This window comes from Rhinatrema bivittatum, chromosome 8 (assembly GCF_901001135.1).
Source record: "Rhinatrema bivittatum chromosome 8, aRhiBiv1.1, whole genome shotgun sequence".
NCBI classification, from domain to species: domain Eukaryota; kingdom Metazoa; phylum Chordata; class Amphibia; order Gymnophiona; family Rhinatrematidae; genus Rhinatrema; species Rhinatrema bivittatum.
The window spans coordinates 72397637-72417975 of record NC_042622.1 but is presented as its reverse complement, the minus strand read 5'-3'; the positions used below and the strand labels follow the sequence as shown (position 1 = coordinate 72417975).

At 45.5% G+C, this 20339-nt stretch overlaps 1 protein-coding gene across 2 annotated transcripts in view; it reads left to right on the top strand.

Annotated features, from left to right (window-relative positions):
- LOC115096994 (arf-GAP with SH3 domain, ANK repeat and PH domain-containing protein 1-like) overlaps window positions 1-20339 on the top strand; it is a 248059-nt gene that overhangs the window by 166637 nt on the left and 61083 nt on the right. For both annotated transcript variants that reach the window (XM_029612363.1, XM_029612364.1), the window contains 4 exons: window positions 4634-4767; window positions 12423-12514; window positions 15798-15984; window positions 16804-16889. In XM_029612363.1, coding sequence (XP_029468223.1) covers window positions 4634-4767; window positions 12423-12514; window positions 15798-15984; window positions 16804-16889 — 499 coding nt within the window. The remainder of the gene's footprint in view (window positions 1-4633; window positions 4768-12422; window positions 12515-15797; window positions 15985-16803; window positions 16890-20339) is intronic.

Here is a 20339-nt window from a genome sequence, read left to right as displayed (position 1 = left end):
CATCGGGGCTCCCCTATGGCTCAGCGCACGTGTATCGCCTTGCGCGCGCCAACCCCAGATTTTATAACCACGCGCATGTTATAAAACCGGGCGTAGATTTGTTCGCGCCAGGTTGTGTAAACAAATCTACACCCATGCGTATTTTTTAAGATCTGACCCATAGGGTTTACAATCTAAGATCCTCATTTACTAAGGCTTTTTCTCCATTCTGTATCTATGGGACAAATGCTTAGTAAATAAGGCCCTGAGGCAATAGAGGATGAAGAGACTTATCCAAGGCCACAAAGAGTTGCAGTGGGATTTGAACTCTGGATTTTCTGGTTTGCAACCCACTGCTCTAACCACTTCCATCTGCACTGAGCAACAATTACAATACTAAACAGAAGGCACAGGGATTACCTGCATGGAGTGGCAATTCCCGCCCTAAACAATTTGCTGGGCAGATTGGATGGGCTTTATTGGTCATTATTTGCCATCATTCACTATGTTGTTATGTGTCAGAGTGGAGTCACCCATCTTCTGATGCCGTTACTTTTCAATTCTGTCACTATAAAAGAGCACAAGGAACCTGTATCATCTGCGTTTCGTCACAGTTAGCTACCTTCATTAGCTTGCATGCAGCCCTTTTATTTCTGTGCACACCGATACATCACAAGAAATGCCCAGTTAATTGAGTCAGTCAGGCTACAACAACAAGGAATTAATTCTAGGTATCCACTTAATCTAAACCATCAGTTTAAAATGACTTGGTTTTTTTTTAAGCAGAGTGCACAACAAATTCTGGAAAATGGGAGCTTCAGTTCCACAGTCTTGAGAACAATGGAGCAGATTTAATTAAGGGAACCATGATTATAGCTCAAGAAATGAACCCAAATTTTGCTCACTGGACCAAAGAATCAGTTTTACTTTTTCTTCTGTTCTCATTTCTCAAGTTCTGGAGGGTTCTACTCTTATGTTTTCTAAAGTTTGAGGTCATTAAGGGGGCAGTTTTCAAAACAATGCAGATCCTTGCAAAGTGCACAGGTATAGTGCTTTAACCCTTGCACTTTATACAAGTACTTGTGCACTGTCCCTTTGAGCATTCCCTAGAGAAAAAAAAGTACTCACAGAGATTTGCTTTTGGTTTTTCTGGAGATAGTGTTTCCATTTCAAAATTGTGCATAGTTGAAAATGCAAAACTGCACTTGTTGTAGCATACCCTGTCCCCAGGAACCCTTCCAGTCAGTGCACACTCTTCCACCACACACATGCGTTCTTCCACAAGGAGGGTGGGCTCTTTTCCGACTGCTGATTAATGCGGATAGGTGGCCATTTAGCCACGTAAGCGGCATGTGAAAATCGCCCATTGAAATAGTTCTAAACCTATTTATTCAGTCACCTGAAGACCACTGTACTGAGAATCAGCTTAACTGGACAGTTCACTATTCCATGAATTAAAAGCCTCAGTATTGAGATGCTACTGGCTGAGTCATTGCTTTTTAATGGGCATCCATTTGAATTCCCTGACCTCGTTTTGAATAAACTGTCTTGTGAGTTGTGGTTAGGAATAGTTACGCAGTATGGACAGGGCCTTCAAGATTCCTCGAAAATTCATGAGATGATTGCTTTGACTATTGACTTCTCAGGTGGCATGCCTGCTAATATCTCAGCACAAGTTTTTTTGTTTACAGGGAATTTTTTAAGCCTCCCATCAGGGGCGTTTTTATAATGGGGCCGGGTGAGGCGGCCGCTTCAGGTGGCAGAAATTTTGAGGCTGCAAAATATACCACCTCCCACCAATTCCCCTGTAGCGTCTGCCTCAGGTGAACCAATTAGGTGAGCACACGTGCCACACATTTAAAAACAACAGAGCAGTGCAGGGTCCTATGTCACCAAGGCACACAGGCTCCGCTAATTTTTTTCTGCCTTATGCTATAGAGTTTCCCTATCCTGCGCAAGGGAAGGGCCGAAATAAAGGCGCAGACCACTCCGGGTGCTTCCCTTACTGGTCCTGCCCCGTTTCCGCGCTGCTTATGTTCTGGTTCAGGTGCCTATCCCCATGGGATATTGCAAATAAAAAGTATTAAAGCACTATTAAAAAATATATATATTGCGTAGCCTACCTCCCCAGTGCCTTCTCTTGCTCAGCGGCTGGGTTGGTGCCTGACAAAAAGGAGTTGATTGCCCATGAAGTCTTAGGGAGGAAGGCGGGGATGCAACAGGAAGGGAGAGCATGCAGGCAACACACAAGGACTGGAGATTAGGGCGGGGAGGTGGCCGGAGGGGAGCAGGAGACCTGGTGTAATTAAGGCATTGAATAGGTCGCAGGCCCTGCTCTTCAGTAGCAGTGCTGCAGTGAGCCAGTGTCAAACTCCTGCTGGAGCCTGTGAATTTCCCCAAGCCCGCTCCGGCTCTTCCCTGTTCCTGGGGAGAGAGAGAGAGAAAGAGATCACTGGTCCTGTGGAAGAGAGGGAGGGCAGTGTCAATGACTGAACAGAAAGAGAGACTGGTCTGGGGGGGGAGGAGAAGGTGATACAGTGACTGAAGAGAAAGACTGGTCTGGAGAAAGAATGACAGTGACCGCAGAGAGAGAAAGACTGGACTGGGGAGAAGGAGTGACTGGTGAGAGTGAGAGAGAGATACTGGTCTGGGGGGAAAGGGGAGACTGACTGGTGTGAGCGTGAGAGAGACTGATTTGGAGGTCGAAGTAACTGGTGAGAGCAAGAGAGACTGGTCTGTGAGGAGGAGTGACGGTGACTGGTGAGAGAGAGGGACTAGTTTGGGGGGGAGAGGTGACACTAACTGGTGAGAGAGAGCAAGCCTAGTCAGGGGGAGTGGGTGACAGTTACTGAGCAGTTTTGGCCTTTGGGTAGGATGCGCTGGACACCACCAGCATCATCTATTCCACCACAGCCCAAAGATCGGCCCAGTGGGGTTCCCAATGCAGTATGAAGATTAGTGGAGGTCCTGAGAGCAAGAGGTGTGCATATGAGAAGGAGTTTGTGAGGATGAACATGTGTAAGTATGTCTGAGAGGATAGTCTGTGTGTCCCCCTCCCTCAATCAACCACAATATCAGGGTGACTGGAAATTAAAACATCCCAGGTATGGAGAGATTTTTTAAACCTTATTAGTTTTAATTATTGGGTGTTTAATGTTTCTGCTGTTTTTAAATCTTTTTTTGGTGTTTTGCCGAAGTTATAACTTTTTAAATTGGATGTTCTAGTCATCAGATGTTTTGAAATATTTATATTTGTTAGTATGGTTTTATTAATTTTATTCATGATTTATATTTCTTGATTATCTTATTTGATGTTTTATGAAGCATGGTAATGTTGCGCTGCATTCAGAGTATGGCTTGTTGCGGTTGCCAGTTCAGTTTTTATCTGCAGAATTCTATTTATGCTTTATAATCTCTTTATTCTGTATTTGTCTCCATACCTATGGGCAAATTTTATGTAATCTGTGTCTCATCTGAATAAAATCTTATATCCATTTTCTAAATTGTTGACACAGGGCTGTCAAACACTTTAAAAAAATAGTTTTGCTGGGTGGCTAGAACTGGCCAGGGCTTTATGGCATATAGGGCCCTTAGGAGTTTTTCTTGTCATGTCTTATAGCCAAGTTGACAGATACAGTTAATGGCAGGCTAAGATATGCATAGTCTAGTGGTGTACTCTACTTCTTGGTTATTTAGACAAAATTTGAAGTTTCTATTGGTAATGTTTTGGTTCACTTCTGCTGCTGATGTGTGATCCAGAGATACATGATTTGATAGAAAACAAAAAATATCTTTATTCTGTAGATGCAGCAGTTCTATAGTTAGAGAATGTTTATTTCTATATTTCTAAGGCTAGCACTGGAGTGGTGGGGGAGGTGAATGGTGAATCCGAATATCTCCGGATAGGTTTAAAGTTAAGTGGCTTCAAGTGGCCAGATAACTTAAGTCTTAACCGGCTATATTCAAAAGAATATAGTCAATTACGTGACATCAATCTTGAAAAAAAAGGAAGCCCCCGAGCCTATCGGCCTGGTTCCCAGCCCCCTCACTCAATGTTGAATAAATGTGCCTTGCTAGGCCGAACCTCCCTCACTCCACCTCCTGAAACCTCTCTGAGTCCTGTTAAAAAAAAAAAGAAAAGTTGGATGGGTCACGCCCCTATCCCCTATGTGATTAAGATAACCTGATGAAGTGGACTCTGTCCTCAAAAGCTCATGCTTCAATAAATTGGTTAGTCTATAAGGTGCCATCCGCCTTGTGTCATTTTTGTAAGTTCAGTACCTCCTCTCCCTTCCTCCCAGCCCTAACCCCCCTCACCGAGCAGTACCTTTAGAAATCCCTTTCTGCACCAAGATCATGGCATGCTGGGAAGCCAGCACCTTCCAACATTGCTTTGACAGCAACACGGGAAGTTAAGCTACTAGCGCTCTGTCAGAAGAATCTCTTTGAATATCAGCTCCTAACATATCAGTAGTATGAATGGGTTAATGTATTTGAAAATGGCCAGTGGTAAATTTCTTTTGGGCTTCTGCTCTTGGTTGATGTAACTGAATCTGGCTGTTGATTGTTTGGTGGAAACATTTCATTTTCTGTTTATTATCATTACTGTTTCGGCCTTTTTAATGTCTTTACATGAGTAATGTTTCCTCAACAGACCCAACCTGGCTTTCCATTAACCTGGGAATCCTGACCTGCATTGAATGCTCTGGCGTGCACCGAGAGATGGGGGTGCACCATTCCCGCATACAGTCCCTGGCGCTGGACAAGTTGGGCACCTCAGAACTCCTGGTATGAGACAGAACATCATTTCACCTTGATCCTCAGTCCCAGTTTCCATTCTCTTTCTCAGCAGATTTGCTGTAATTTTTACCACTGTGTCAAACTCTCAACAATCAATGACATATCCATATCAGAATATGAAGAGTTAAGAGAAAATGGTCAGTGCAGCTTAACTGGCAAAAATATCATGATCCTCATAGCTTAAACAAGAATGGAGCAGAGCTTGATAACACTAACCAGGAAACAGACCTGGGTGTATTGGTTGATCCTAGAGTAGGAATAAGTGCGCAAAACAAGCAGCAAGAACTAGAACTGGGAATATGTTGGCATGCATCAAAGGGGGTAAAGGGAGTCGTCCCAGATATGACTCCTACTCTTCTCCATTGAGCAACAGCTCCATGAATCTTCCTTTCCAATTACCCAGAGTATTTCTTATTTTTATCCCCTTCCTTAGCCCAGTCATTTCATTGATGGTCCTTGGCTGAAAACCACAGACTGCAAATCCCAGTATGCATGTACCCAGTATGCCAATAGGTGACACCATTGTGTACTTACTGGGTGCCACTCCTTCCCTCCTCTTGCAGGGACTTTGAAAGTTGCTTCGGCATCACCCTGGACCCAGGAATTGATCTTGAGTGCTTGTTTCATACAACAGGCCAGGGTAATAACTTCAATTAGAATAGTTAGGAGTAACCAAGAAAAGGAAGCAATGATCATGGGGATATATGCAGAGAAAGCCTTTAATATGATTTTGTAAGAGTATTTGTTCAGCACCTTATAATACTTTGTTTCAATGAGATATCTTAAACTTGATTAAGTTATTGCATACATTTTCTAGAGTGTTGGCCCCAAAATTCTAGCTGAGGGTCCCCCATGAGGGGTTTGGGAACCACTATCCTAGGGCATCAGTTGTCAATAATATAGCAAAATAAGAAGACTGAGTTATACGGACGCATAAGTCAAGAAAGTCTCCTGTCTCTCTCTTGTTCATCCAAGGTGAGAGACCTGAGTGTGCAGTTTGTCACTAGATTTGAGCTTGAGTCTCCTATTTCTCTGATTGGCCAAAATGGTTTTTTAAAACTTAAACAAGTGCAGAAGTTGCACTCCCTTTTAGACCTTACATCTTTTAAAACTGTAATACAGGTATCTGAAGTTGCATTGTTGGACTGTTGTGATAGTCTTTATGTGGGTCTCCAAGCAAGATGTATACATTGGCTTCAAATAATTCAAAACATGATGGCCGGTACTAAGAAGCATATTGTGACTTATTTTATAAACTTCATTGGCTTGCTATAAAGCTTTCGTAAGGCTAAAATGTCTTACCATGATCTTTAGGACCATGAAGGCAAATGGCCCTGTATTTGCAAAAAAGATTGAGTTGGTAACAATTGAGGCATGTGCTAAGATCTTGTCACTATTGCTGGTACCATCGGGTCCAGGCCTGATGCCATCTCAAAGCACAATGGCACTGGCTAGCCCCACTACAAGTTATGCCGCTGTCATGTGATGCTTGATTTGCAATCAGCCAGCACAATTGTGCTTTGAGATGGTGCCAGCCATGAAACCTAGGGGTTGGTCTTGGCCCCACTAGGTCATCAAGTCATAGAAGGAGGGTGAGCTAGGATGGGTCAGAGGGATTTGGAGCTGGGATGTTGGGGGTATTTTATTGAAAAGGCAGGGTTGGGAAGAGAGAGGGCTGTTCACTGTATGTCATTAAACTGTGGGGTTTTTGTTCTTTACATTAGGGCCACCTCTAGAGGTAGTGGGGAGGAGGGTAGGGTCTCAAAATACCCCTGGGGGAGCTGCACACAGGGGGGGAGGTCTTGATCAGGCCACTCTGAGCCTTTAACAAGATGGTGGCTAGGGGACACCATTGCGTGGCTTTTGAGGCCTTGGTGAATTGACTTGCCCATGGTCACAAGGAATGTCAGTAGGATTTAAACCCTGACTTCCAGTTCTTAGCCTGCTGCTCTAACTACTAGGGATGTGCAGCAGGGACGGATTCGTCCCATTCGGTATTCGTATTCGTCGGGACCCAAATCCGTTGCATCCATTTTCAGGGGACCCCGATCCGTTCATTAGTTACATATGTATTCGTTTCCCAAAAAAACCCCATCCCAACCCTTTAAATTTAATTAACTACAACCCCCCACCCTCCTGACCCCCCCAAGACTTGCCAAACGTCCCTGGTGGTCCAGCGGGGGTCCTGAAGCGATCTCCTGCACTCGGGCCGTCGGCTGCCGGCATTCAAAATGGTGCCTATAGCCTTTGCCCTTACTATGTCACAGGGGCTACCAGTGCCATTGGTCGGCCCCTGTCACATGGTAGGAGCAATGGATGGCCGGTGCCATCAGGGGTTCCACAGAAAAGCTTCTGCTGCTTGATGCTTAGATCCAGGCCAGTACCTGGGCTCTGCTCTCAGCATCTGGCAGCAACAAGAGACACCAGTGGTAGCTCTTGAATATGTAGGCGCTCCTTTCTAAGAGCATGTCTAATCATGCATGCTTCTTTTTCCTAGCTACAGCAAGAGCCCCAGAGGGTGGTAATTAATGGGCAGCCTGCAGGCCATGGACAGCTGGGTCCTGCTTTTTTACAGCACACACGGTACACCCAGCACCTCCCCATCTTCCCATTCCTGTGCTTTCTCCTTTGAGTCTTTCCAGCCTCAAGTCTTATTCCCAGTCTGAATTAGACATGGAGAGCATGCGCTGAGCACTATCAGGTAGATTTTAAAAGCATCGCTCGTGCAAAAACGGCCCCATACCCTCATATGTGGGCCACACGCGAGCAACGCAAATTTTAGAGAGCCAGGAAGTACACCCGTACATATGTGCATGTGTCAAGAATAAGGAGGCAGAAAAGGGGTGGGACGTGGGCTAAGACTTACACACGTAAGTCCCATATTTTACAAGGCTGAACATGGCAACGTGCGCCTTGTTACCTGCAGAACTTTACTACTGGTCCTGCTGAGGCGCAAGTCTGGAGTTGTTGGGCCAGAGGGATCCTGAACACTAGGGGGGGAGGGGGGAAGAATCTGACACTCTATGCATCTCCCACTGTAAGAGGGGCACTTTCAACTCGGGGTGGATTTTGGGGAGGTTACATTGGTCTGTCTAAGGCGCAAGGGTCCATAGACCCTTGTAACACTGCCCCCCCCCCCAAAAAAAAACCCCTACCCTGAGTTGAAAGTGCCCCTCTTTCAATGGGAGATAGAGTGCCAGACTCTCTCCCCCCCCCAGGTCACATATGAGTACACGCGTAAAGGCTCCACACATACTTGTGGTAGGGATATTTTAAATGATATATGTGTACTTGCACGCACAATATAAAATTAAACGTATTTTTGCTCACCTGCATTTATGGGCGCACAAAGGGGCGGATTTTCATACTCCGCGAATAGGCCTACTTTTGTTTGCGCTCCAGGCGCAAACAAAAGTACGCTGGATTTTAGTAGATACGCGCGGAGCCGCACGTATCTGCAAAAAACCTGGATCGGCGCCTGCAAGGCTATCGATTTTGTATAGCCGGCGTGCGCCGAGCCGCGCAGCCTACCCCCATTCCCTCCGAGGCCGCTCCGAAATCGGAGCGGCCTCGGAGGGAACTTCCTTTTGCCCTCCCCTCACCTTCCCCTCTCTTCCCCTACCTAACCCACCCACCCGGCCCTGTCTAAGCCCCCACCTTACCTTTGTCGGGGGATTTACGCCTCCCAGAGGGAGGCGTAAATCCCCGCGCGCCAGCGGGCCTCTTGCGCGCTGGGCCGTGACCTAGGGGCGGGTACGGAGGGCGCGGCCACGCCCCCGGACCGCCCCGGGCCGTAGCCACGCCCCCGTACCCGCCCCCAAAACGCTGCCGACACGCCCCAAAAACGCCGCGACGACCGGGACCACCCCCCGACATGCCCCCGACACGCCCCCCTCGGAGAACCCCGGGACTTACACGAGTCCCGGGGCTCTGCGCGCGCCGGTAGGCCTATGTAAAATAGGCTTACCAGCGCGCAGGGCCCTGCTCGCCTAAATCCACCCAGTTTTGGGCGGATTTAGGCGAGCAGGGCTCTTAAAATCCGCCCCAAAGTAACTAATTGAACCAGCTGCCCACATCACACGAACTTCTCCATTCTCCTTGCATTTAGAGGGATATATTATTCTGAGTTACAATCCATTCAAGAGGGAAAGGGTAGGAAGAAAGGGACTGTATATATAAATATAACATTAAAACAACAGAACTCAGGGCTTATGAGATAAGGAGGAGGCATAGTGACAGTATCTGAATTTAAGAAAGCATGGGAAAAGCACAAGGCGCCTTTGAGAGAGTGGTAGGGATTGTAGAGTTGAGTAGTTGGTGTGGATGGACAGACTGGACTGCTATCATGTTTCTGTGTTTCTAAAATTCTGGTAAATAAATCCATCCTAAAAACCTTATTTACTAAGCTGCGATAACACTTTGGTGAGTAGTAAATGCTAATTTCTGCGTTTACTGCATATTAATGATATGTTGTCACGGGCATTCTCAAACTATCTGGAAAGAATGCATGCTATTTACAGGGGGAAAATTAGGTGAATTTTTAATAGGGATATAGAGTAATGAGGCTCCTGACAAACTTCACAAGCTGCGATATTCCTGGAAAGCTAGCTACACCTCTAGAAGTGTAGTAAAGTTTCTGCCAAGACCTTCAGCAGGCTGACTCACCTATCAGCGCTATCGCCCACCCCCTCAAAAGCTGCAAAAGTGGCAGATAGCTCAAGATTCCGCCCACCCACCCCCTGCCAAAGTCAAACACCCATTTCTTTTAAAACAAATTAGTAGCCCCCAAGACCAGGGTGCCGTATCGCCCCCCCCCCCCACCACCACTTCCAAAGGAGTTAGATGCACCACCCCAACCCTTACTCTGCCCCCACAAGTTTGAAAAACTTTCTCCCCCTCCGACCCCTCTTTCCATCTAACAGATTAGAGCCTTGAGGGTCTTCAAGGCCAGCACCGATCTCCAATAGCTCTTGACCTGTAGGTGCCTTAATCCAGAATGGTCACAGCTGAACCACAGTTCTCCTTTGCCATGGTTCAACCAGTGCAATTTTGGATTATGGTACTGGTGGAACAGGGACAATTGGGCTTCACTCCTGCCCCTGCATACTCTCAGGTTTGTATTCTGGAGGGGGGGGGGGCACAAAGATTTTCAGAATTGGGGGGAGCACGGTTGGAGACAGGGGCCTGGTCCTAATGAACTCCTTTGGGTGTGGACATTATGGTGGGCAAGCTCAATGGGCAATATTTCATTTAAAGAGGATTTGGGGGCCAGGGGTGGGGAATCGTGATCTCAGAACAACATGCTCCTTTAAAGATCGCAGACTGGGCTCATAATCTTGTATTGCCATGAATTTCCCAGCTGCCGCAATAAATGGGATTCTCAACATTGTGGCACTCACATACTGCAATATAATTAAACCCGCAGGAATTTACTTATGGTAAAATGGCACGTGAACAAGCTGTTTTTCTGCAGCTTGGTAGACAGGCCCCTAAATATCCTGAATCTTTGGTGAGAGATGTTCAACTATACCACGTAAGCTTCTCAAGATGCTTCAGATGGTGCATACATTCCTGTTTAAGAGAGAAGGGAACCTGCTCAGGATGTAGATATAGTATCTGAGCAAATTACCATAGGTGCCAGCTCTGTGGGTGCAGTGGGTCCTTGAGCAAACCCATTCACTGTGTAGAGTATAGCCCTTGCAATCATTTTGAAAAGTTGGCTCCTATGGAAATTACAGTATATATTTTTTTTAAAATATCATGGTGTTGAGTTTTCAAATTATACAAATTATAAAAATAAAACAAAAATATTCTTACAGATGAAATAATCCTTAATTCAAATAAAGAATTTTACCAGAGCAGTTTTATTGGTATTTCTGTCTTTCCCAGGGGCATCTTGTCATATTCCGGTATTTCCTCTGACCTTGACTGTTTTTTCATCCTCACAAAAGATTGAAAAATCATTCAAGATCAAGGGACAGGTGTAAGCCTTACTGCCCCATAACCATTCATTTTTGATGTGAGGTCCAAGCACTGCGTCACACTGTCAGGATGCAATGGGGAGACTTCAGGATGAAGAGCCAGGAGGGTCTTCACAAGCTGCAGATAGATTGGGCGAACTGGTAGACTAAATGGTAAATCACAAACACAGAAGCCAACTCCTCTCCAAATCTATGTAATCAAAAACAACCAAGGAGAGGGAAAATAAATCTCCCAGTCAAATATTTACTCAGTTCTAAGAAAAAATGTTCCCAACACGGACCATGTTTCGGCTAAACAGCCTTCATCAGGGGATATTTTTTAATCGAACACTGTCACTGCACCAGAGACTCTTCATATTACCACATCCTTCTGTGGAATAAGTGGTTCTCACAAATCACCTTCACAAACACAATTTTATAAATGGCGCCAGTGAACGCCAGATTATATGAGCTAAGTATTTGCTGATTTTTAGCGAATTTATTGAGTCATGACTGGTTTATAATAAAATATTACTCTTTTTTAAGTAATTAAGATTAAAATAGAATTGAATAAAACAAAATTAAAAATTAAAAAATTATATAAGGGAGATGGTACATGATTAACTATTATAGTGCCATAAAAGGCTGAATACTGCCTGGGGTCCTTTGTGGGTGAGATACAGTGGATTCAATCGGAGGCACTTTGAATCTATGATACCGTTTCTACTTATTATGTGAAATTTTTCTTAGAACTGAGTAAATATTTGATTGGGAGATTTATTTTCCCTCTCCTTGGTTGTTTTTGATTACATAGACTAAATGGTAAAACAGGTTATTTCATTGCCGCACGCATGTTATAAAATCTCTTCACTTATGCATGTAAAAGCCAACTTATGGGGTTAAAAGTGTCAAATGAACACAATAAAAATGTACATGCTTATCCTAGTAAAACTGAAAGTACAAATAGATGGGTACATGAGTTGTGCACACTTATCTAGCTAATTTCCAACTTATTCAGCTAGGTAGTGCCTTTCCCACACTTAAACAGAGAAATCTGAACTTATTTGGATAAGTGGTGGCACTTATCCAGCTACATTCCAATCTGTCTGGCTAAGTTGCAACAGAGTTATATAGCCGGATAAATCTAAAAAGTGCTACTTGTCCATCTGAGTAACACTTTTCGGACATATCCAGCTACATGCCGTTACTTAGCCGGCTTGTGATTTAAACATACATGAGCATTTGTGCATGCATATGTTCTCATATTTTATAACTTTTCCACACTGGTTATAAAATACCATAGGAAACATTGCATGCATGCTTGTACATGATACATGGGCATACATGAGCAGTTTTGAAAGTTATCCTCTTAGTCTGGACACTCCTAACAGCAGGGTTAAAGTTATCCAGTAACATGTATGCCTGTTTTTTGGGGTTTTTTACATTTTGGATTGTTACTTAATTGACTATATTATTTGAACATGTTCCTGGATAACTTTTAAATCTAACTGGCAATAGTCAAATATAGCTGGTTAGGTTTCAAAGTTATCTGGCTACATATTGCTGGATAACTTTATTCAAGGATATTCAGTGGGACATTTATCAAGCTGAATATCCCTAACAATTTATCTAGCTAACCTTTCTGTATTTTTTAATATTGGCCTCTATTTATTGCTTTTGTAGCTTGCCAAAAATGTTGGAAATTCAGGATTTAATGACATTGTAGAGGCAAACCTTCCAAGTCCATCTGTGAAACCTACTGCAGATAGTGACATGTAAGTACCTGGAATATGTACTTATTATCTTCCATTTTTAGGCCATTCTTGGCATTAGATTAAAAGCAATAATGGCTTTAAGTCTTTTCTTCATCCTCCTCCCCCCACAGACAATCACCAATGCATTCTTTAAAAGAACTGGGAGAGCAGGCGTCTAACAGAGCCAGGAGAATAAGTGATTGTGTATGAGAGAGGTGGGGATTCAGGTGTGCAATGCAGACAGGAGAGTGGGTACACACTGTATAAGAGAGGCCTCAGAGCAGACATATGCATATGAGAGAGGAGAGACAGAGGGTGAATGTGTATGAGAGAGTTTGGGACAGCAGATGTGTGTGTATATGAGAGAGGAGTGAGCTCTCATATATAGGCATGTATACCTATACATGAGGGCTGCGAGAGTAGATATGTGTGTAGGACAGATAGGAGAGTATATGTGTGAATGTACAAGAGAACTAACCAGAAGCTGGGAGAGTTTGTGTACATGTATGAAAAATCCAGGTGTGCATGGTATGAAAAAGAGCAGGTATGTGCATATGTGTGAGCCCAGAGAGTAGGCATGTTCCTATTTTTCAGCTCAAGGAGCAGGCATGCTATATACGTCTGGGCCAGAGAGCAGGTATGTGTTTACGTTTGGACCTAGTGCAGTGTTTCCCAACCAGTGTATCTTCAGACCTGATCAGGTGTACCACGGAAAAGTCAGGCCAGCACCTGAGCTCCGCTCTCAACATTTCACAGCAACAGAAAACAGCAGCAATGCCTCCTAAACTTTTAGGAATTCTTTTCGGAGAATATGTTTCACCTTCTTAACTACAGCATGAACCCTGGAGTGGTAATTAATGGGCAGCATGCAGGATACACACTGCACATAGCACTCAAGACCGGCTCTAGGCTAACTGGCACCTTGTGCGAAAACCGAAATTGGCACCCCCTTTGGCAGCAGCTCTGGCCCAGCACCCCCTGCTTCAGCAGTAGCTCTGGCACAATATACCCATCTCTCCCCCCCACACACACACACATGTACTTCCCTCATCCTGGGCTGGCACCAGTATCCCCTTTATCCTGCTCTTTGCCTCGGCTCACAGTGCCCTCTCTCTCCTCTTTCCTGCCCAGAAGCATCACCCCTCTTCTTGCCTACCTTCATCCTCCTCTCTGCAGGCTGATCCTTCACAAACAGAAGCTTCCTTCCTCTTGCACAGCATTCCTGAGTCTCTTGCTTGCAAACATTATATGAAAGGGTACAGGAGGGGAGGGAGCCGTGGCCTCTGTCTTATCCCCTGGCAGAGTGAGACAGGGGGGAGAGTGCCCTGATCACTGGATATCATTCACTTTGCGTGTTGGGAGCAGCAGCTCTGGCAGCTACAGGTGGCAGCCAAGGTAATTAACTGAGCTGGCTGCCTGCACCAAACCGACGTCCCTCGCACTTGAGGGAGCTGGTCCATCGTGATGGACTCGTGTATGTTTTTACCCCCTTTCTCCCTTTGTTTTAAAATTTGGAAGAGACCAGTGGGGTTTTCAGTGCTTCCCTGGCTCTTTCAGCCATGTGAATGCTTTCCATGCCCATACTGCCTGTTCTGTGGAGGCTGGCGTGCTACACAACATTATCATTCATGCAGGTGTGCCTTGGTCTTAAAAAGGTTGGGAAACACTGACCCAAGGAACAGGCGTGTGTGAATGCTTGAATTCTGACAAGCAGCCATGTGAACCTGAGTTCACTTCAGAAAAATTTGTTGAAAGGAGCACGTTCCTTTCAAGTCAATTCTCCTGATAGCAGTTCATCCTCCCTATTTTTTCCAGTTCAATGTTTACTAAAGATCTCCCTGCAAGATATTGTCTCTGATTACACAGCACAGACCTCTGGCATGGGGGAGAGGGACAGCTCCCACCTCTTTATAGCTCACCTCAGGCCCAGTTCTGCAAGCAGGTTTATCTTCTGTGATTGGAAAATTTACAATTGATTTACAGATTTTACAGCTTCTAGTGTGCTCTGGCATCTCCAGATGGGAATCGCAGTGCTTAGGTCTTGGCCCACTGGGTCAGTGGCGGTACTGTGCGCTGCCATGTGAAGGTCTTCCAGTTCAGTCCGTAGTGAAGTCCTTCCACCCCTGAGTTGGCTGGGGCTGGAGGTGCTATGGGGGGGCAGCGTTCACCACCCATTGGTGGGGAGGGATTCAAGATCGTCATTTTATGTTAAGAAACAAGATTTATAAAATTAATAATAAACTAATTAAGGGTAACACCTGTTGGCTGGATTTAGAACCTAAGACGCAGGGCCCTTGGAAGGACTGTTCCTGCAATGATGATGTGGGGAGCGGGAGAGCAGGCCCGGAGGAACCACTAGGTGAGCTAGGCCTGTGCCTAGGGCGCCAAGACTTAGGGGGCGCCGTCGCTGCTCGCTGCCACTTCAGGTGGCAGAATTTTGAAAGGGAAAAAGGTGCCCCTTCAAAATTCTGCCCAGCCCCTGCCTCACCCTGCTTCCCCCCCCCCCCCGTCGTGCCACCCTCCTGACGTCCCCCTGGTGGCCCAGCGGAGGGCCCGGGAGCGATCTGCTGCTCCCGGGGCCTCGGCTGCCACTAACCAAAATGGCGCAGGTGGCCTTCAGCCCCTACCATGTGACAGGGGCCAACCAATGGCACCGGTAGCCCCTATGACATGGTAGGGGCTGAAGGCCACCGGCGCCATTTTGGTTAGTGGCAGCCGACGACCCGAGAGCAGCAGATTGCTCCCAGGCTCCCTGCTGGACCAGGTGTTTTGTGAGGGGTTTTTTGGGGTGGAGGGGGAGGGTGGGGGAGTGGCGGCATGTGTTCCCTGCCCCTAGAGTCGGGGCTGCGACCGGGGGCGGGCTGTTGGCAGCATGGGGGGGGGGGGGGGGGGGCGGCGCAAGGCTGAAGGTGCCTAGGGCACCGAATCCCCTTGCACTGGTCCTGGGGGAGAGGAGTCTATTAAAACAGAGAAAATTCTCAACTGGTTGTTGAGAATGAAGAACCCCAGCCAATGGTACCGACTGTGTTGGAATAAAAAAAGAAGAAAGGAGGAACCCTTTGAGCCAAAAGGAAAAAGAATTGTGGTCTTTAGAGACTGCGGGAGGGCTTCAGGCACAGAGGAATAAACTGCAGGATAAAAGGCTTCTACAACTGGGACATGGTAGCATTTTAAGATTTAAGAAATAGGATTCCCGTTTCCTAAGAATTTTGCTTAGGAGAGTTTTTGCAAATCACTCACAACCTCTTTTCTCTGGGAGTTTTGTATCTGTACATTGCTTTTGATCTGATCCTCTTCTTGGCAGGACTTTTCGCAAAGATTTTATCCATGCTAAGTATGTGCAGTGGAAGTTTGCCAAAAGAAGTGCCGGGGCAGTCCTTTCTAGGCTGTACGATATGCAGGAAGCTGTGAAATTCAAGGACATATATGCTCTTCTTCAGGTATATGCCGAGAAGCTGGACTTAAGCGAAGCTCTGCCACAGCCAGCACAGGTGAGGTTTTCTAGCTCTGAGTAATGCCCAAAGCACTGTTGTTGCCAATCTCCTCAGAGCTGTGGTTCTCTTGGATGTCTAAGCCTCCAGTGTCCATCACCCCCACTTAGCTTCCCTGGGCCTGGACTCAGGGTGACTCGCTGGAGCACAGCTTGATCTCTCCCTGATGAGGCTCCCTCGGGGCATCTCCTCATGGTGTCACCCTGGACCTGGGCTCATGGCATTTGTCTGCCGAGTCTCCATGCACTCCTCCTCCTTGTAACTGGGCTAAGGATGACTCCTTGATGAAGGTTCTTGAGGTTGGATCCAGGGTGCCTCCCTGGAGGGGCTGGACTTCAGCTTCCCGAGTGCGGGACTCTTAACCTTGCAGGGGAGCTACTCATCTGCAGAGCAACTAACAGAAGAAAGGGGCTTTCTCTGAGGCTAGAGAGATGACTTTCTCATCTCTGGAGTATTAAATCTGTGTAATCTGCTTCCTAAGGAAGTTGCCCAGGCTGCTTCTGTGCACACATGTAAGAGGAGGATGGATTAGGAGAACAGCAAGAACACAAGTTGTGGTGATATACTGAAATTTAAGTGCTGAGTCAAAGAGATGCCATTTCGGGCCAGTAAGGCAGTTTTTTCCCCACTGGGAGACACTGCTGTGATGTAATGTGTCCTTTTGCTTTCTAGCGTGTCCATGGTGGGCAGCTGTCAGATTGCTGAACTGTGACTGTTGTTCTTTTTCAGTCTCTTGCACGAGGATATGTGTAACTCTGGCTTCCCTATCATGCTTAATTACTGCTGTGTTTTGATCAGACTCTCTACCCCCATCTGCAGGAACCAGGGGAAACGGCCCTTCATTTGGCAGTGCTAATAGCTGATCGCACCTCTCTGCATATTGTCGACTTCCTGGTACATAATAGGTAAGGAAGCTTCTAACAAATATTCTGTAGTTTGGCTTACAACTTTAGAGTTCACTGTGTTCTAAAAGAAATGCTCTTATTAGTGCTCAATTCTTAACAAATGGTCAAAAAATATTAACCGTTATTTTGGCAATCCAGGATAGGCAGATGACTCAGGGATAATTTTGAACAGAATTAGAGAAGGAACCTTTCTTCTCTAGGTCGAGGGCAAGTTTGAAACCCTACAGACAATTTGCAAACTGCAAGACTTTGTACCTCTGGGCATGCACGCAAATTGTCAAAGGGAAAACTCCCCATTGAGTTTCCCTTTGAAAATTTGAGTGGCGCATCCAATGCTGGTACTTTTATACTTCGAGTATTTGGATCTGCATGGGAGCAGATGCAAAGTATATGCTGGAAAGTGTACATGGGAATGTGAAAATGAAATTACTTCACAGTTTCCGTCCCCAAATCTAACCCCGCCCCTTTTCCCTGCAGGCAAAACCATATATGCTATGAGACAGCATGAATTCTTGTACTCACACCAAGTGGGAGCAATAATTAATCCATGGTTTCACATGTAAAAACTTGTGATTATCATCCCCCCCCCCCAATAGATTTAAATCTGGCTTAGGTTGATGGTAAGGTCATTACCATCTGAAAGTTGTTTAGTGGTGTTACGTTTGGCAGCGTGTGGGATGTCCCCACAAGCTGCCACATTCACCCCAACACCACCAACACCTGGGCCCCTCCTCCGAGGCAGACGCCGCTGTCCTCCTCTTGCTTGACGGGATGCCATCAGAACCGCTGCCTCCAACTGCCTGCATAGGTGCGTGTGTGCCCAATGTCTCAATCCTTAAAGAGCCTGCAGCGGGAAAACGCCCAGAAATGACCTCATCATCTTGAGCCCTGTAAAAGGGCCCAGCAGACATCCCAACCTTGCCTCAGCCACAGGTCCTCCTCTCTACTGTAGTGCTTGTTGCTATTCATCCAGCTTTGCCTTGTCCTTCCAGCTTTGCCTTGTTTCTCCAGCCTGTCATTCCTCATCCTTGCCTTCTGTTTGTATTGACCACTGGAATTGACCCCTTGCCTGGACACTGACTACTCTGGATTGCCACCTGCCACTGACCCATGCCTGGACATTGACCTTGTTTGCTTGCTGCCTGCTTCTGACTCTTGCCTGGCCCTGGACTACCATCTGCCTTGTTCTCTGAGAGACTTTCACCTAAGTCCTGCCCACCCCTGGAACCCAAGGACTCAACCTGACTGGAAAGGGGCTGGTAAAAGTGAAGCTCTAGACCAGTGGTTCTCAACTTTTTTCGGCCGGGACACACCTGACAGATGGTTCTCATATGCGTGACACACTGAACATGTGACCGTCATGGGGCTAAATGTAAACATACACTCTGCATCCAAGGGGACCCCCAACAATGGGTCAGAACAGAACTAGGTCATCACCCATACAACTCGCCATACAAAAAAGATATTCTGGTTCTGATGACATCTCACTAAAAGCAAAACAAACTCCCTTTACTACTAGGTACAATAGCCTTCCTTATGAAAAGACAGTAATTTACCACTAATTTATATCCTATTGAGAAAACACAACAAATAAGATTAATACAAAATACATACATGCTAGTATAATACCTCACCTCGGTCACACACAAAGCCGACCTTCACCAAGGACAGAAAGCCACAAATTATAAATTTGGAGACAGAAACTGGAATGGAAAACCAAAAAAGCCACTCTGCATGCAGTGCGAACCTGGGGAAATGGAAAGAGAAATATAGCACCTATCATAGTCCCAGGATCTGCAATAATGCACACAAACTAATCTGCACAAAGTTACACCTGCATTATGGCATGCACTCCAACAGTAACAGCCCTATCTATGAAAAGGTAAATCTCCTGGACCGGATGGTATGCATCCTAGGGTTCTGAAGGAACTCAAAAATGAAATTTCTGATCTATTAGTTAAAATTTGTAACCTATCATTAAAATCATCCATTGTACCTGAAGACTGGAGGGTGGCCAATGTAACCCCAATATTTAAAAAAGGCTCCAGGGGCGATCCGGGTAATTATAGACCAGTGAGCCTGACTTCAGTGCCGGGAAAAATAGTGGAAACTATTCTCAAGATCAAAATTGTAGAGCATATAGAAAGACATGATTTAATGGGACACAGTCAACATGGATTTACCCAAGGGAAGTCTTGCCTAACAAATCTGCTTCATTTTTTTTGAAGGGGTTAATAAACATGTGGATAAAGGTGAACCGGTAGATGTAGTGTATTTGGATTTTCAGAAGGCGTTTGACAAATTCCCTCATGAGAGGCTTCTACGAAAACTAAAACATCATGGGATAGGAGGCGATGTCCTTTCGTGGATTACAAACTGGTTAAAAGACAGGAAACAGAGAGTAGGATTAAATGGTCAATATTCTCAGTGGAAAAGGGTAAATAGTGGAGTACCTCAGGGATCTGTATTGGGACCGGTGCTTTTCAATATATATATAAATGATCTGGAAAGGAATACAACAAGTGAGGTTATCAAATTTGCGGATGATACAAAAGTATTCAGAGTAGTTAAATCACAGGCAGACTGTGATACATTACAGGAGGACCTTGCAAGACTGGAAGATTGGGCATCCAAATGGCAGATGAAATTTAATGTGGACAAGTGCAAGGTGTTGCACATAGGGAAAAATAACCCTTGCTGTAGTTACACGATGTTAGGTTCCATGTTAGGAGCTACCACCCAGGAAAAAGATCTAGGCATCATAGTGGATAATACTTTAAAATCGTCGGCTCAGTGTGCTGCAGCAGTCAAAAAAGCAAATAGAATGTTGGGAATTATTAGGAAGGGAATGGTTAATAGAACGGAAAATGTCATACTGCCTCTGTATCGCTCCATGGTGAGACCGCACCTTGAATACTGTGTACAATTCTGGTCGCCGCATCTCAAAAAAGATATAGTTGCGATGGAGAAGGTACAGAGAAGGGCAACCAAAATGATAAAGGGGATGGAACAGCTCCCCTATGAGGAAAGGCTGAAGAGGTTAGGGCTGTTCAGCTTGGAGAAGAGACGGCTGAGGGGGGATATGATAGAGGTCTATAAGATCATGAGAGGTCTTGAACGAGTAGATGTGACTCGGTTATTTACACTTTCAAATAATAGAAGGACTAGGGGGCATTCCATGAAGTTAGCAAGTAACACATTTAAGACTAATCGGAGAAAATTCTTTTTCACTCAATGCACAATAAAGCTCTGGAATTTGTTGCCAGAGAAGGTAGTTAGTGCAGTTAGTGTAGCTGGGTTCAAAAAAGGTTTGGATAAGTTCTTGGAGGAGAAGTCCATTAATGGCTATTAATCAATTATACTTAGGGAATAGCCACTGCTATTAATTGCATCAGTAGCATGGGTTCTTCTTAGTGTTTGGGTAATTGCCAGGTTCTTGTGGCCTGGTTT